The sequence below is a fragment of the Vanessa tameamea genome, chromosome 16 (assembly GCF_037043105.1).
Source record: "Vanessa tameamea isolate UH-Manoa-2023 chromosome 16, ilVanTame1 primary haplotype, whole genome shotgun sequence".
Classification (NCBI taxonomy): Eukaryota; Metazoa; Arthropoda; class Insecta; order Lepidoptera; family Nymphalidae; genus Vanessa; species Vanessa tameamea.
In genome coordinates, this window is record NC_087324.1 from 7,795,076 (window position 1) to 7,815,068 (window position 19,993).

At 31.6% G+C, this 19,993-nt stretch overlaps 2 protein-coding genes across 5 annotated transcripts in view; one reads left to right on the forward strand and one right to left on the reverse strand.

Annotated features, from left to right (window-relative positions):
* LOC113402931 (pyrimidodiazepine synthase-like) overlaps positions 1-19,993 on the reverse strand; it is a 186,134-nt gene that overhangs the window by 70,130 nt on the left and 96,011 nt on the right. The gene's annotated exons all lie outside the window — the stretch shown is intronic.
* LOC113403044 (breast cancer anti-estrogen resistance protein 1) overlaps positions 1-19,993 on the forward strand; it is a 58,599-nt gene that overhangs the window by 33,489 nt on the left and 5,117 nt on the right. For 3 of the 4 annotated variants that reach the window (XM_026643464.2, XM_026643465.2, XM_026643466.2), the window contains one exon: positions 17,977-18,117. In XM_026643464.2, coding sequence (XP_026499249.1) covers positions 17,977-18,117 — 141 coding nt within the window. Of the gene's footprint in view, positions 1-15,988; positions 16,130-17,976; positions 18,118-19,993 lie in introns of those variants that run through there. The other variant, XM_026643463.2, reaches the window with a different exon arrangement.

The following is a 19,993-nucleotide window of genomic DNA, read 5'->3' on the forward strand; positions in this document are numbered from 1 at the left end:
ATATATATATATATATATATATATATATATTATATATGATTAATAGCAACATTAACAGATTAACTTTAAATATTAAACATGTTATTATCTTACAATTGTTCAATTAGTATTCAATACCTAACATAATCATGTACCATATATCATTTAAATCTATTTTAATATTCAATGAGAAGCATACAATCACATATTTGCATTATTTACATAGTGGATATATGTACAATTGTACATTCGTGTGCAGCGAAGTATGAATGAAGAAATCATAATAGAAATATTTTTTACGTTTCACTCACATCACGCTAGCTAACTCTACGTTACGGGGGATTCTGTCGTCAATCGCAGGCGTGCTCCGACTAGACGTGGGGGGATTATCCCGCATGTTACGTACATACACACCATGCACCCTCGGCAAGTGTGCCTGATTGTGATTATACTCGCGTTTATTGCATTAAAATGATAATAATGTGAGGAATTTGAATGTGTATTTGAATAATATTTTTGCATTTATGTTCTTTTTTTAAATTAGCCGTTGGTGTAAATTGTACAAATAGATACAGCTAAGGTTAACTTCACTCGGTACTCGCTCATCACAAATTCTACCGCCAAACAATATTTAGGTAATAGTGTTGTATTCCGGTTGGAAAAGCGAAGGAGCCACTGTAAGAAAAGACACAAGGGACACAGACACGGTTAGTTCCCAAGGTTGGTGGAGTATTTACAATGTAAAAATGTTTTTTATTTCGGTGCAAATGTCTATGGGCGGTGGTGATCATCACTTACCATCCGTTTTCCCACATTCTCGTCCTATATAGCCTACCTATATTTAAAAAAAAATAAGTCATAAATAGTTCAAAAAGCAAAGTATGTATGCTGGACAAAGGCCTCCTCTCTGACGGAGAAGGTTTAGAGCTTGTGCTACTATTCTGCACTTATACTTGGAGGATACACATCTGGCAAACATATGTAGGTTTTCTCGTAAGCTCGTCGCTTGCCTAGGTTTGAATCCGTAATTTACGTCAAAGACTCACGTGTTCTAGCCACTGGACCGTCGTCTCGGCTCATCTTAATATATATTCAAATTTATTAAAGCTAAATGACAAAGCTGGAGTCGTGTAAGACTTAAAAATAAATTAACAGAAAACATATTTACGCCGGTTGCTTAGTAAAATAAACGCATATCTATTAAAAATTAAATTAAGAAAAAATATCCGTCTTGCCCTTTAAACATAAAATACAATTCCAAGGCGACTAAATAACTCGTACAAGTTATTATACGTACATATGTTTCATACAAGAAGACATCACGCTCGGAACATTTGTCTCCTTTATTAGGCTAAGTGACATATTTTACACGGTTTATTGTTCATTCATGCCTCGCTGGTAGACTAAGGTAATAACAAGACAGCATTCTGCATAGTATTACCATAGCAATTGCAATTTGTTGAATGGAATCTGAGAAATAAAGAACAATAGCGACTTAGAACCTTATAATATTATATCTGCATCCAATTTAGCTCCACCGTCTTTTGTTTGACGAATAAAAATATCGTTAAGTCTAGTTAAATATTTTATATGCTACTTTTTTTAAATAATAAGTTTATTGTTTCTTGATTTTCCTTCTCTTTGTTATTTTAAAATATATTATATAAAATACATTTTAATTTTAGAGTAAATACGTACTATTAAAACTACCGTATTAATTAAGTTAGTGTATAAATAAGGAAAAGGCAGAAAGTTTTTAAAGAGTAACAACATTTTAATGTTTCATTACATTAAATTAGATTGATTTTATACATTAACAAGTAGTAAGTAGATCTTGAATTGAAAATTCAAATATTAAGTAGCTTATTTAAAAAAGTAAGTTGTTAATTTCTAATATATATCCAAATCTAAAAACGTTTTACGCTTAGATATTTAACTGTTTGCATTTATTTTAACTAACCTAGATTAAACAAGTTTCTCTTCTCGTAACCTAACCCCATTTGTCGGATTTTAGTTTTTATAAACACTGAGCAATGACCAGTTCCACCTTCGTGATGAAGCAGTAACTACTACCAAAACTCTAGTCTCATTCACTTTTTTTTTATCACGACACGTTAAATGACCGCTTATCGGTTAGCGACAACTTTACTATTGTGAAAACGGATTGCCTTTATTTAATCTTCGCCGCCTATTTCATACGTATAACATTTTTCGATATATAACCTCACAAATTTTATTTGACATGACATTAAAAATCTACATATTCAAAATAAACACAACGATATGAATGGATTGTTTAAATATTCATCGATATAAAACAAATTAAAGGTACCCCAGTATCGAGAGAACAGTCAGTGGAAAATATGTTACAAACAGCACGCAGGAAGGTTAGTTTGTAAAGTGCTTTCACGTCATTCGAACGAATTAAAAGAATACTTTAGCGTAAGCAAGTTCATTGGAATGTTATTTTGGATATTTATATATTTACCTTTTATTATTTTTAAATTTGCGAACTGTTTATTTAGATGAGAATTATTACCATCGACACATTAATTATAAAAAATAAAATATTAAAATAATTGCAATTAAAATTATGTGAAAACTGAAGTAATAACTAATTTAGGTGGAGTAATTAAATACATCTGATAATATAATAATAAAATAATAACTAATAATATAGACTTAGTTACTTTCCAGGCTTGATCGGTTTATTTCCGTATGTAATATAAGTACATAAAGTGACAAAGCTCATTTGTTCTTTGTTCTGTGTCTGCCTAAACTCCAGTCTAACGTTTTAAAATGTCTTAAAGTGGTTTATGTCATGGACGTTACATCCAACCCTCGCTTCGAGATACCCCAAATCACTTAAAAGGAGGGATCTTCGAACTCGAGCGGTGAAGTGATTTCAAGTCTCTTTTACTCATGAGGAAGTCGATTGGCATATCTTTATTCCACCCATTTACCACTTTGACATTTATATTATATATTACGGAGAGTTTCTTTTAAAACTTATATAAAGAAACGCCTTCTTTAAAATACAAATATAAAAAGTACTAAGCATTATCGATAGTATGTTGAATGCCTTATTTAACGATCGAAATTCAAAGACGTTTGAGACGATTTAGCCACGTTGTGTGTACGTAACATTTATATGTATGTTGGTATGCGCTTTTCTCGTGTCACATGTCTGAAGTATGAGAGTACATATCTTGCGAAACATATTGACCTTTATTTAGAATGCAGTAAGGTCTATGAAATATGCGTAAAACCATCCATTGCACTTGTTACATGTATTACGAAGTTCATTGAAGCGAGAGACGTGTCATTTTGTGTGATCTACAGTTCGTTCGTGTCAACACTATTTGCATTACCGTCGTAAATATTTGGAAACAAAAGTTTTCATAGGTTATACGTGAATGAATATTGAAAATGCAAATAAAAATATTTGAATATTTATTTATCGCTTAACAAAACTACGAAGTTTAATATGCATCGATTTCGCTCAGTTCTCTTCGTTTTAATCATCAAATCAATAGCGGACTGTGGATGCAAAAATTTCGCAATATGTCAAAAGCAGGCAGACGGTTAGTCATTCGAGAGCCCTGCAGATTGAAGTGATGATGGCGGACGTTGTACCGTTAGAAAAGCAAAAACAATATATTTTTAAAATATATAATTAACTGAATTTGAAATAAATATTGCATTTACTAGTAAATATTGATAACAAGTTCGTTCTAAAACTGTCACCACATCATGATGATCATCGTTACTTTAACCTATTATACCTAGAAGTCAAAATGAACTCATTTGTTTTTTTGAATTACATAAATGTGTACAGAGAGGAAAATATAAATAGCAATTTAATTTAATTTAAATGTATACTTAGTATAATGCAGCAAACTAAATTTATGGTATATAATGTAGATTATATTATGGGATATTTTGAAGTAGGAGTAGTAGTAGTTTGAATATATTTATGTAAAAATATATCCTCGGCATCGAGGCAACCCAACCATTCTATCGCCCATTACTAATACAGCTAACCGCTATCCCTATACGACTTTTTATATACGATACCGATTTTTTTTCTATTTTTAAGGTAAAGGTACTACTGTAAAAAGTGTAACTTCCATAAAATATTATTTAGGTGTATAAAATTCACTATAATTATTTGCATTACTTCATTTGACAAATTACGTCATAAAGTAAACATTGCCTTTATATATGTAATGAAAGCGATTCCAAGTGAGAAGAAACCGCAAATATAAATTTTTAAAAAATACTTAAATATTCTATTTTTAATCCAATTTTTTCATAAGCACTGGATTTTACCCAACATTTTGTTATTACTGTAATCTGTTTTCAATTGGAGTATTTAAGTACATAAATAAAATTAATATTCCGCTCAAAATCGAACTTAAAGAGACATTGTTCGCCCAGTAGGATCTTGAGGAAATCATAAGGTATTTATTATTCTTACCTTATTTCCGAATTGTTTTTATTGATAACGGCAAAGATCATCAATACCTATTAACCAACGAAAAGAAAATCGGTTGACAAACAGAAGAGTAAACTGAACTGATTTGTCTTCGCTTGGTTATAAATAGATGGATTTAGTAAGTTTCATGCAGTCTGTTATGATCGAGGATGTTAATAGTATTAGCTATAATTTCGTCTGCGCATTTTTTCATTTGCTTCGTTAGGCAAGTTGATTGTTCCTGCCTTATAAACAAGCAATGCAACCGTTTGCTTATTTATTGACTGATTGCGTTTATAAGTTAAACTTTTACCACGACTATTAATTATAAAAATATATATTGAATATACTTATTTATCTTGGTTAAGGAGGTTGCTATTAAATAAATCTCCGCCATTTAATTTAACTCACGACGTTATAAATTTAAACATGACTATTATATTGCTTTTGTTGGCATTATCTTATAGTTTTACAATCGATTGAAGAGTTTATTGTTATCTGATACTAACAGTGATGAGTAGTTCGTTGAAGGTACATATTATGGAAGCTGATGAATTTGGAATGGAATGAATTTGGAAGCCCAAACTATATCCGCGATGAACGATATCAATTGGGTGCCTTATGAATATTAACTAATGTGACTTAAAACAGATAATAACCCACTTGTATTTTAAACATACAATTAATAATTTTAAAACCTATTTGAAATCATTTTTAACAAATTTGTATTCAGAACCAGTTTATAACAAGAAATATTAAATATTTATAAATGTTAGACAGACAGAAGCGACAACAAGACAGGCTATTCATCAATATGTCGCTGACAGTACTCTGAACACGAAAACGTCTACCATTTATGTTATCAACCGATCTCAGTAACTAACTGATTTCCCACAAGCGCGGTTCAAATTACAAACAATTTTATATCCAAGCGATTATTTTGAATGTAACTTTGTTATTTACATGGCAGCTATCAAATTATACACATTCAACGAGATAGTTTTTATATCTATTATACACTTGTTTTGAGAACTGAATTATTTATTTTATAGTTTCTAATAATCAGCTATTAAGTACTTGAGTATAATTCATGCTCTTTCGAATAGTCTCAAGCTACAAATTGACAATTTTTAGACGCTTTATGTCATTTAAATGAGAAATTACTAATTAAAGGTAACTTGATAACTTTTCTGTAACATTTTCGTGATATCTTAATTAAACCGCGTGATCCAGCAAATGTGATTGAGGTTTCACCTTATTGTTCTTCAGATCCAAGTTAATCACCTCGAACTTTGAGGCTGAAGAACAAAGACAGTAATTTTATATACGGGCCTCCATCTTCTATAATAATAGTCGACAGTCAATGTCCGTACATACACTATTCCCTTAGACTTTTAATATATCGTTACGTATTTTTTATATCTATTGTTTGACTTAAGCGGGGGAGAGAAATTGTACAGTAATGAGTTGAGGCTATACAGATGTATAAATTCTATAAGTAGGATAAAATAGGGTGGCACAGAATTTATCCCTGTCAAGAGACGTGCTGTAGCCTGGGGGAACGCAGCGACAAGATTCGCGCATTGTAACAGTTTTGAAAAAAAGTTCGTTTTGAGGATATTTGGCACATGAAATATTACAATTTTGCCACATTTTAATATTTACAAATATTTATTTCAAGACCTCAAAGGCACTTTTTGTGTTGGATTTCTGTTGTCACAGACTAAAAATAGCAAATTAGAAATCATGTTGTGGTTATTTCAATGAAATACAAGTTTGTGGTTAAACAGCAAAACAAAAATAAAACTACCTAAAACAAAGAATAAATATTTGTTTACTCTAATGTACTGGTTTATGAATAAATAAAAGTTAATTTCACAATACTGAAATAATTATTTTGGAGTTACTGTTATAAGGGGGGGGGGGGGGGGGATATGAAGCTAGTCGCTTAGCAGGTGTGTATGATTTACACAGTAAGGTTTTTTGTGTTTTATTATGTCGTTGTTGGTATATTATTAATTAGAGTTTATGTATTGTCACAAATGAGGTTGATAACATTTTGGAATGTTATTTCTCGTGTTAACTTTAACTAATAACCACTAATCTTGCTTTTCAAATTATGAATATAATTATTATAATTATGAATTATTCATTTTTACCTGTAGTAATATTCAAAGCATTTACATTCATATTCTTATAAAATATTATTATCTTTCAACAATTCGTGGAATCGAAAATATTTGAATAATTTATTCTCAACCCATGTTGGAGAAGCGCACGTTTAGCTGGGTGCCATCTTGTGCATATCGTTTCTCAGTCTGGCCGACAGTGTAACTTCAAATCTATACCACATCTGTATTATGTTATTCCAAAAAATATAGTCTATTATTATTATATATGAACGTTCCGTAAGACACCGTATGATGTAAAATAGTTAATTCTAACTTTGAGTATAATTGAATTTGAGTAATTAGAGTATCTATTTTATTTAAAGAAATGAATGTGTTAAGGAATATGAATTGAAAAAGCAAATGCCAGTTTGAAACAAAAATGCTATTCACCAAAATATTTCCCCGTGTTGCAATGTAAGAAAGAGCTCAGAAGATTTAAAGTAAGCATACATATTCCGAAATTAACGAAATGAAACACCATAATACTGAGAGTGCAGCGCATAAAAGAGAATACTGTGGCGGCCGAGTTTTAATCAGGCACAGGGCTCTCGAGTGGTGAAGTGCAGTTGCCGACAAAATTGTTTAAGCGTCGGAGCCATCGTTCAACTTCATTGCTTAGCTACATCGCCTCTAGTAAGCCTCTAGTTGTAGAAGGCTCTCATGACGAGGACCTTCAATTATAGTTCTGTGTAATTTCTAGAATAAGTAGAATAGAGACAGACATACTTATATATGAGAATAGAATAATTTTATCAATTCATCATAGTTATTCGTCGTTATAAAATATTTTTTATGAACGATGTATGTTCTCACAATTTACTAATTTGAAACGTTTTATAATTGTTATTTTCACACGTTTCCAATTTGACAAAACTCAAAAATTGCATTTAACTGCGCAAACCTGGACAAATGCCAAATGATTCAACGCGAGCACAAGCTACAAGTGGCCGGCACGGATTGCCGTTTGGCATCAGTCCGCTCCAGACAAATTGGGTAACAGACCAACAAAATGAGGACACGATGAAACGTTAATTATTCGTTTCGAGTGCAAAAACAACATCGACAATAAATTTTCATTCACAGCTTCCATTGTTAAAATTTCATTTTTTTTTGTGAAACGGCGCCTGTGTAATTATTACAGTAGCTAAACCGAGGTAGAAATTCTTATTCTGGCTTATCTTTTGAATGCAATTGAAAATTGCACCTCTCTCCACAACGCCTCACCCTCTCTTACCATTGAATGTCTTTTCAAACGTCCCCTCTCGTCGGCGTTACTCTATGTAGAGTTCTTGTGGTGACGTTTTTATTCAATTCACGAGATGAATAAATTTGTTAATTTAAAATTCAAATTTGACATTACACATGAGGGTGGCAAACATGTATTCAAAAGAGCAGAGTTAATTAAATAATTAAATTATACTAAGCTGAGAGATTTTATAAATATAGTATATGAGTGAGTAATTTTCTTGATTATAATGTATTACTGCTTGGCGGTAGAATATATGATGAGTGGGTCAAACCCACCCAGACGCGCTAACACAAAACCCTACCACCAAGTGGTCTACGTGTCTATGGTCTACGTGTATTGAATGCTTTATTATTCTGGCTAATGTTTACTCCCATGGGTGCACGGCGGTATCGCGTTTCATGTCATATCTCTGAGAACATAAACACCACCTTGTTATTATCCATCCATATATGATATCTCTTTTCTCACGGCCAAAAAGAAAAAAATTAAGGGGAGTATTCCATTTTATTAATATTTTAATGTCTATTTATGTACATATTTATAATGTATCTTTGTGCCTAATTGTGTAAATTAATTAATTAATTTATAAAACAAGGTAAACTACATCGTTTGTTATTTATAAACGCATACGTGCATAAAGTATTTGCAAAGTCACGTGACATGCATAATATAGATAATAAAAACCCAATTCATTGACAAAACACAATAATGGTTTCATGGAAATTTTGAAACTTTTCACGTCACAGACATACAGGTCTGCATGCATGTGATATGGAAATGTTTTCATTAAGGCCGTTATAATATAAGTGTCATTTGCAGAGCACTCGACCCGATAAGGATATTTCATTTCGCATATGCGTTTGTTATCTAAAGTGATTATCGCACTGGATTCCACAAGTGGTCTGTTTTTGCATCCACTTACTCGATGGCTACATTAGATTTTCTGTCATCTGGCATTTTGTAATTGTTCGATGTTTTATATAATAAATAAACATGAACTTATCTTTTGTTATAATATTTAAGATACAATATACTTTAGCTTTTAATTTTAAGGTTCCGATTACAAGCCCAGATCGGTTTTTCTTTTAAGAAATTACTAGTAGCAGCACTGATTTTAGAATAGTAATTACACTCCCCTCGAATAACTCGCAAAGCCATTGGTGATGGGCAAGATCTCCTTCTGCCCGTGTCGGATTGACGTCCCGTATCGGCTAATGAGAGTGCGGAACTCAAAGGTGCACCTATGTTTTCTTACACATTTGTGCTTAATATCACCTACGTTTGATTAGTCTCCGTTGATAATAGTCCGTCGTGACTGGAAAAGATCAGCAGGACAGAATTAACTGACATGTGTCATTTAATATTATGTTTTATTAGATGCCCCCCAATTCATAAATGTTACAATAAGGTTATAATAATTTATTATCTAGCCTGCATGTTTCCACTTTCTCTCATAAGGTGGGTGGACCATGGAAGGCCACGCTCCTTTGAAGGCCAACTATTGAAAATTCTTAGTTATTGACATGTAAAGACATATTCCTTCTGCTATACACTAAGATGCATCAAAATCAAGGCCACAGGTGCAGCGGCAAGTCGCGTGCGCCACTATTGTGGCTGTGCGATCTCATTCTTCGTAGACTTTGTCGTCGACGTTACAATTGTTAATCGCGCGCACAGAAAAACAAAGGTTTTTAGTTTAATAACGTATTATTATCTTATATTTGATACTGTAAATTATGGTATAAGGATATGTTTATGGTATTTCAGAAAAAGAAAAATAGTTTTGCCTCGATATAAGTTAAAATATTTGTCGTTGGTTCCTTATAAGGCCAATCAAAAATTTGACGGTTGGCCTTGCTAGGGTAGGGTAGGGCCTTACAAGGAACTTCTACAAACCATATAACATATGAACAGTTACTTTTTATTTATAAATACGTACCGTTACAGTTAAAACAGTGTTTTATATTTATAATATTTTTATTTTTAAGGTTTATTAAATTTTTAAAGTCATATTGAATACTCTTTTTCAAAATTATTTTGACAAAACAATTAGAAGAGGATTTATCACAGCGAATCAAACCTTTTGGAAAATTGGGTGTACCGCTTACGCCTAAATTTATCAGGAAACAAGCCTTTTTATTTTGTAAGAGGTTAAAAATCAAGAACACTTTCAATATGTATGCACAAGAATGGCCGGACACAACTGGTTCAATATGTTTTTGGCTCGAAACCCATCTATTTCAAAAAGAAAACCCCATCTAACGAATCCAGCTAGAGCTCAAAAAATGAATAAGCCCATTGTAAAACACCATTTTGAAGAATCTCACTTCTTAAAAAAAGTAATTGATAATAATTGTTAGTTTGGCCTTCTTAGGAACATTTTGGCCTTACAAAGAACGGACCCATAAGAAAGCCATTTCAGGTAAAAAAAAAGTTTTAAATTTTATTATAAAACGCGTTAGCAAGTTATTTGATGTCAATATAATACTCATTAATACAATTTTTAAATAATTCCCTTTAATATATTCTTAGTTATAGGATGGTGTTCAAGTAATGTTCGTTGAGTTTTTTATAGATGATAAAAACACATTGAGCATTTAATGTTTCGCTTAAATGAAAGAGCTTATTATGTTATTTAAGTAAAAGCAGATATATCAATTGTTACAATTTTATTTTTAAGTCAAACTGCTGATGTATAATATTGGCCTTGTTTGGAGCCGTGTTCCTTGCAAGGCCATTTGGAAGAGCTTAATAAAACTTAATTTTAATAAAAAGTGATTAAAGCTAGCTTAAAAAACGTGATTTATATGGTACACAATAAAACAAAGTATTACTTAAAAATTTGATTCCTTCATTTATCCAGTTAATTAACGAATAAAAAGTGTTTACTCGTTAAGGTGGCCTTCCATGGTCCACCCACCTTATATAGGTAACGGTACCGTAGATATATAACGTCTTAACTAAACTTGTGGGTTCAAATAAGTATTAATTAATGTTTTCGATATTTATCTCGTGCTCAACGTAAATATTATGAGATAGATTGTATGTATTACATTGAATTATACATATTCAACGAACGAGTAGTTGTGGTGGACGAAAATGGGGCCTTTTCCAGCAGTGATATATATTGGTTAATAGTAATATTGGCTGCTTAAATTCGAAATTTAAATGTTCTCGTATTTAAATTGCCTTAATAATACGAACTTTATTTTGCAATTAGTCATGATGTATCCCCGTTTCTATAGAATTATAGTAGGTACATAATATATATGGAGCGTTTAATTAAAAAATGTGGTCGACTGGCAGGCGCCAGACAGACGACTCAACATCGCGTTATTGGAACGACATCGTCGCTGTTACGACTATTTTAAGTGGTCACAATCGCTTCCTGATACATTTATTTGTTTTACAAGACAACTTCGACTATTTTATCGACTACTGAAATTTAGAAAACATTACTCGTATGAAATCTTTTTTTTTTAAATTCAATACAATTAATTTAAATTTTCTTTAATTTCCCATATTTTTTTCCCCTCACAATTTGACAAATATCTATTACGATTTGAGATAAACTGTTTTTTTATGTGCCTGTTTAAGGTTTAGCTAAATTAGGTCACGATTCTAGTAACAAATGTCTACTCAAATGGCTATCGATTCGACACCATGATAACCTAAGAACACTTTATATAATTTCCACCATCTTGTTTAAGCCTCACCCTCACATAAATAAAATGTATATTATCTTTCTTATCTGTTTCGCACGACAAAGAACTTCGTTCTTCTAGCAATATGTTACCCAGCACTAACATAAGTTAGTAAGTTTTTCATCTGACTCATTCGCTGTGTCGTTCATTCGTGTTGGGAAGAAATTAGCAGATTCCATAAGGAAAAATTCATTTGAAAAAAAAAGTCTTTTACGGATAAGTAAAAAAATCTAAGCGTAAGAAGTGTATTTAATATTTAATTTCATGTTATGTTGCACGTGATTTTATGTCACAATTTAAGTGAATGACTGGAAGTTCCACACATTTTTTTAAAATATTGATAAAATAACATGTGATTGACGAAACGATGTCATTTTGTCTCTTTAAAAACCGACAAAAAAAACGAGTTCTTTTAGACTATTCGAAACTCTCATATTACATAATCGATGTTTCTAAAAATTTATTTTAATCGAATATAAACATTGGGTGCATCGATAGTAATTAATACAGTTTATTAGTTTTTAAAACACAAGAACGGTTCATAAACGAAATATACTTTTACATAGGGGAGTCCAAACACAAGGGTATTTTAATCGTGCTAAATATATAACTTTTGTTTTTTAATTGCAATGTTCAATATTCCAATATTCAAAATTCAATTTACAATATTCTATAGTGGTTATTAGGGACTGGTATTTTTTTTATTTATAAACCGTGTTAATGGAGTCAAAACGAAAAGACGGCCATTATTAATATTATGTTATATAATTATTAATAATCATATTCGATTTATTGAGTATGCTCCAACTTAAAAATATTTTATTTATGTGTATTTTTTTTTACGTTATTATAAAATATAATCTACTATAACCGAATATTTAGTGCTTTCTATAAAAAAAAAATTCGGTATTAATATGTTTGAAAACAATTATAAAAATAATTCTGTGCGTTAATCCATATTTTTTTGTAATATTTGTTTGATACATTTTAGAACGCCATCATACAAAAACGAACACCTGTTTTATTTTTTTAAATGCAACGTTACTAATGTTGAATCAGTTATTACTTTGTACATTGACATTATATATAAAAACAAAATGCAACAAACGCGCATGCGTGTCAGAGGGTCGCGTACTACCAGTACTGGCGACCTTCGTAGGTCGCCGCCCGCCATTCAGCCTCTCCCTCATTGATTTTCGACTCGCCATATGGCAACTACTCAAGCGCGAAAACTGCCCAATAGGCTGACTGGGCGAATAATATTTTCGTTCTTGGCCTTAATTTATGTCGATATCTGTGACAGATTATTTTAGAGATAAACCAGAACTGATGAAAGACGTAATAGTGACATATTATTTTAGATTTTTCGGAGTTTTATTTTTTCAATTAAAACACAACTGTGAATTGGTTTTTCTAAATTCAAATTATATATTGAAGTGGTTCAATAAATGTATAAATAATTTCAATTTATGATTTTATCTATCTTATAAATATAATAAAGATGTAAAATTTGTTTGTTTGTATGTAGGGGGTTATCTGCGGAACTAATGATCCAATTCTAAAAATGTATTCAGTAAAAAGCTTCATTATTTCTTAGTTCGCTATATTATTAAAGGTATAATTATTATTTATATAATATTGCTTTCTTTATTAATAAATTGCACCCATTGGAAGCCAAGGAGAGTCGCTAGTAAAGACAAACAGAAATACAATTAACTATCGAGATGTATAATGTAGAAGAACAGCAGTGTTGCTTCCATTATGTTTTCCCTAATTTATCTCCGTCTAAACTATTTAAATAGAAACACAGGACAACATTTACATTTACAATAGAGGAGGTTCACTTGTTTGTGGTTTAATTGCTTCTATAACTTGTTTGTATAAATAATTTTATAGGTAAGCTAGTCGTAGCTAGTCTTCATGATTTATTTAAGTTTATTATCTAGTTATAACATTAACCACAACACAAGCAAACATTACAGTTGCGGTTTGAATATAATATTAATTTTCTTGAGACCATTCATAAAGTATAATACAATTACACGACGTAAACAACGATTGCGACCGAATATTTTCCTTTTGTAATATTTAACAGTCTTTCTTAGAAGGAATAAGAAACAAGGGCATACTATAATCTTGTCTACCTTGGTTATTTTCCGTGTATAAGGTCCAATGAACTTTCTCAGAAAATATGAAGAGTGAATATTTTTCAAACGGTAATTTAGAAGGGTCTGTTATCCTCATTTACTCTTTTTATGAGCATGTGTGTTCAACTGATATTTGTGCGAGATGACCCGTGTGGCTCGGGTCACGGCTGTGAATAATATGTGAAAATTTACCAATGTACGTACTAATTTGGTTGCAATTAGTCACTGCTTTATTTAACGTTGACATTATGTGGTTGACCAAGCCGTTTATTGAAGAAATAAACGGATATAATTGGTATAAATAGGTTGCTGAATAAATAATAATAAAGTCGCGGAAAATTTTAGTGATAAGTAATATGTTTTTTAAGAATCGAACAAGGCAATCAATATGTTTTTAATAACATGTTAGTCCTGTCATGTCCTTTTGAATTCTTGATCTGGTTCGGTTACTATCATTACATAGTATAAAACAAATACGCTTACCGCTGTCTGTCTGTCCCTGTGTATGCTTAGATCTTTAAAATTACACAACCGTTGATGCGGGGCTGGTCGCTAGTTTACACAAAAATTACGTACTGACGTAATGTCAAATATTTTATATACTTACTATTACTACTGGAACTAATAAAAGACATTATATTTAACTACTTTTTACTAATATAATATAAAATATTCTTTTCACTAATATATTACTATTATAACAATTATTATTAGTATTACTGTATATTTATAAAGACCATCTAAGACATTCATATGTGTACACTTACAGAGTTTTAAACCGGCTTCTTCAGCGGAACGATTAATATCATTTTTAAGTTTGTCGCAAATCTTTCGGAAAAGTTATTCTGTACCAAACAAGTCCAAACTCATCGCAGAGAAAGGATTTGGGCCTCAATACTAGCGTCCCAAGTTTTGTCAAAATAAACAAGTGAGATACGATGTGGGTCCTTACAGAATAGCACAGCTGGTTACTACGACTAAATATTTTCATTATTCCTATGTAAGAAGCGCAATCATCGTAGAAGATATATGTATGATGTATATGATTTCATAGACCTCATTAATGAGCTTCACTTTATCTGGAAATGATAGTTAGTCAATGACCTCATACTTACGTGCATAGTGATGAGATGCTGTTGGCTGTGTACTTACAATCGTATAGATGATTCCGTGAACGCCACCGGCATGATTCATTCGAATTCGTGAGTTCTGAGCAGTGTCCTTCTATACTAATCGGACGTGTTGTGGAACCTACGTTGGTTTCTGGATCTCTTTGGGTCAATTTTGTTACTAACCAGAAAATTGTTGTTGAAATACCACTGAGATTAAGTATCTCATAAATATCAGACTATATTTAAAGTTATTTAATACTAACGTAATTCCTCAACTTTTCTGTCTCTCTGTCTTTCGACATTGATTTCAAAAACCTCTATATAATAATTACGTCCTAAATATATATATACTTTAATCTGATGTTATTTATCGAAGACGTATTAAATAAATTTCATTTTAAAAACTGACGATTTATGAAAATGAAATCAGATCTGAATTATGGTGTGTCATTTGTGTTTTATGGAGTCCGATAAGTTTGCTCCGGCTTAAAGGATGTTTCGTAAGAAGTAAACCGAATATCGAATTTCAACCTGAATTCCAATTTATAAAAGAAAACTTTTAGAACATTATAACTGTAGCAGTGTGTCATGTTTCAGAGTTTTTCTGTATAAAATGTAAATCGTTCTAATCGAAGAAATTTATCAAATAGTTTATACGAGTAATATTTGACGTACACTTTAAATACAACAGAAATAAACAAATCAAAATACATTGTTATTATTATGTATTGAACAATATTACAAGATATATACGATATTTATACAATATCTAAAAACAAATGTCTAAAATAATATTATTTTGTTTAAGAAAATAATAAGTAGGAATTCATATTTTGTAAGAAAAACGAAGGAAAAATAATGAAACATAACTACTTAAATAAAAGAATTACACTATTCCTTTACACAATTAGCCAATATTAGTCAATACGAATAAATAAATAAATAACGAATTTGAGATTAGTCTATTATAAACTCTAAATGAATTTAACTAAGTTAAAAGTAGGTATAACAAGTTCACGTACGCACGTGACGTAATTCGATGTCGTGCGTCGTCTGACTCATCTCCGACCGGTTCTAATGAAAATTATCCCGATTGAATACGTTCATATGACTTGTTTTGTTTACTATTAGTTCAGTACGCGACGGAAAGTTCATGAGAGACGTATACTCGAAATGGTTAATAAAATTAATTTTATTGCATTCGTGCGTAAATTTAGGAGGACTACTTGTGTGATGTGCAATACTCAGTCTGTTAAGTGTAGAAATTTTGGAAATGTACCAAGTATACCGGTTAGTATAAATAACAAAATAATATATTTTATTATAACTTCCTAAAAAAATTGCAAATGAACAAATTATATTAATTATTTTTTCAAGTATTGTAGGTTGAATAAAATTGTTACCCTCTGTACACTTATGCTGGAAGCTTTTCATAATTGCGTTATGCCTGATTCAATTAAATCCTTTCATAAAACTCGTTAGGAACTTAATTAAAAACAATGCAACAAAGCGCCCGCATTCAGCGGAGTACATAAAATATGAACGTTCTTTTGTGATTGTTGCAAAGTTATATCAGTTGCATAAACCATTAACCATTACGCTGATCGGAAACGGACATGGCCTGCCCCAACGTCGCCCACAGCCGCAGCGCGTTGCACAATGCAATCCATCATTATCGGTAGATTTGGGACGCACTGTTCCGACGCAGCTGCGCTCGGTCGGGACGCGCTGTCGATATGCAATCCCGTAATGCGGGATTTATGATGACAGCTTCGTGACAACGGGGTATTTCTCAGAGTAATTTCAAATAAAACATGTATAAAATATAAATTGCCACTTACATAAATCGAAAAATATTTTACAGATATAAGAGATCATGCAATCAATACAATACTATATTTTAAGCTGTTACTTTTTAAAAAAAATTAATATACTGTATGGTAAAAACTATACAGCAATCACAACATTGAAGCAATGTTTACAGCCCTAGGTCCACATGCACCAAATTATAACGGGGCAAAGGTGTCAAATGTTTATAAGCAGCGCTAATATCTCACGTTACTTTTACCCTTCAAATTATCGTATTCATACAGGCTGCTCTATGAATACGATATTGACGGGATACGTTATTTTGTGTCACATTTCTCTCCCAAAAATTAAAAATACATCCCTTTCAAAAATCCCATACGTTCTCATTTATCATACTTATTATGATCGCAAATGTAGTTCATAATGACAGATAATGATGATTGAAGTTACCTACTAATTAGTATTGATTGGACGTGTGACCGAGTGGGGAATTGGTCGCAATGGGGTTAATGCGAAAACAGTACTTCATTCGATTTCTGTTACGTTCATTTAATCAAGATTTATAGCAGAAAGAGTTACGAGTGGTTAACTACCGTAAATTGTAAATTATAATAGGATCTTGCGATTTATTTAAACATAAATGTTATAAAATATTTATTAAAGACAGTTTCAGTAAAATCTGGAACACAATGACTTTTCATCAATATGTAGTACAATCTAACTTAAAAACTACTACATAAACATAAAACTTATACCAGAATATGCAGTGTGTTATGGCAAAAGTATGTATATATTAGTTCATATAGATACCGACAGTTCACAATAAATTTAGCCAAATTAAAAACAGTCAAACCTGTACGAGACAAGAAAAATGTTACAATATTTCTAGATTTATTATCTATATGGTATCTTTACATACAGTAACATGTCCTTACAATTTTAAGGAGACGTACATAGCTCATGCTTAATAGTCGTTACTAACTCGATGATTTGATTAAATTTAATTAAATTTCAATTATCATGTTAAAAAGGCTGTTGGTAATTTTAATATGTAAATATTCAGTTACACAGTGCAGTATATAGAACATTTACTTAATAGACAATTCCCACCTCTCTAGAATACAAATGTTATTTCTGTAATAAAAAATAATTTATTATGTAGACGTACAATTTAATGATTTACAATAAATTGAACAAGAACAAGCTAGCTTTCTTTTTGAATTCATGCGTTCCAGATCAATCATTTATATTGTATTGTGTTATATACTTATTAAATTAGTAGGGTTGCTCTTATTTACTATTAGTTAACTTTGTTTTTTTTATTGTAGTGCATGGCGCGAGCACTCTACGACAACATAGCGGAGTCACCGGACGAGCTGGCGTTTCGGAGAGGGGACCTGCTCACCGTGCTGGAGCAGAACACTGGTGGCAGCGAGGGCTGGTGGCTCTGCTCGCTGAGAGGACGACAGGTATATATTGCCTTTTTAAGGGATAGAGATTAAACTACAAAATATTACTTATAACATTGGTAAACGGATAATTGGTACAATTTCTACCCAAAGTATCGGAATTTTGATATGCAGCTTTGTCATAAGTCCGAAAGTTAATGTTAATCAATGTCCATACTAATTATACATATAATAACAGTGAGAACTACTCAGACACCAATTCTACTTGCAAATTGACAGTTTATCGCGATCGAAACGTAATCGTTGCCGTTCCGCCAAGTACCTACTCTACAAACGCAATTATCCAATTGCAGTTCGGTTTAAGTTGTATAGGTATATAATCGAAATTGTAGAGTAACCAATATAAATATTTAGGACTCAGTTACGATTAAGCTGAGGTTAATTTTTGTGAGGAATAGCGAAGTTGGATCGGATGCGTATTATCTATACCAATATTGTAAAGAGGAAAACTTTGTTTGTTTGGTTGTAATGAATAGGCTCAAAAACTACTGGACCGATGTAAAAAAATCTTTCAGCATTCGAAAGCTACATTATCCACGAGTAACATAGGCTAAATTTTATTTTGAAAAAAAATTAGGTTCCTTAAGATATTTGGGTTTTTCGGATTCAAGGTGTAAAAAATCAACCAAAAAAGTTACTTATTTTGCTTACGCTACCTAAACTGCCTTAATCCTTATCAAAATAATTTCTCCCAGGAATGAAAAAGTCAACGAAATAAACAATTTAATTATGCAGAAAGTACCGGGTGAAGTTAAGTGCTATAAATCCATAGACACCGTCACTAACATCGAGGACACAGTGCACTACCCCCAGGATTTTTTAAATTCTCTTAACCCCGCTGGGCTACCACCTCATGAACTGTCGTTAAAAGTTGGCACGCCAATAATGCTTCTCAGAAATTTAAGCCCCCCCCAACATGTGTAATGGCACGAGACTTCTTATAAAGGTGCTAAAAGATAATTTAATAGTAGCGAAGATTATTATCACCGGCCCTGCAGCTGGTGAATTAGCTCATATAGCGTATACCCATGATTCCTACTGATTTGCCTATTTGGTAAATAAGTTTACAAAATCAAAAATCAAGTCATAATATAACTATTTACATCACATCCATGAATGTATAGTATTATAAAGTTTTCATAATTTTTGCAAAGTTTAAAAAATTCATCTTCTTACTTCTATTTATTTAAAAAAATATATTTTGTATCTTTATGGGTTATTTTGATTTCCGTTTGAGATCCTGTAACAAATCCGAAATCTACGCGGACGAAGTCGCGGGCAGAAGCTAGTTACAGTTATAAGTTAGTAGAATTGCCCTCAGAACTACTAATGTCAACAAAATGCAAATAATTCAAATTATTTACTTCAATTTCTATTCTGTAAAACGCTATCTGGCAGGTTGTGGTAACATTATTTTATAGAACTTAGAGGGTTTTGATTAGTAGCAGTTATGACTAGGCGAATTTCGAATCATGGCAACACCAAGGTTAAAATTAATCTCACGAAGCTCCTGTGGAAATACCGCCGCTAAAGGCCGTCTTGAAAGTCACAATGTATTATTATTAATTACAAATGTTAAATATATTTAAAGGTCGTGATTCCCCTTGGCCATATTAAAATGACTGGCATATTGGTTAATTTTGTTATTATTGTAGTAAAACAATAATTAGATGGTGTAGTGGTTCTTGACCAAAACAATAAATGACATATGGTACACAATATAATACGTTATTTATATGTAAACTTACAATTGTCTTTATGATGTGATGACGCACTACGCGTGCTTTGATTGTATTTAATTTGTTATTATTAGGGATATAATAATTATTAAAAAGTAGTAAAATTGTCTATGCTTAAATCTCATTGTATTTGATAT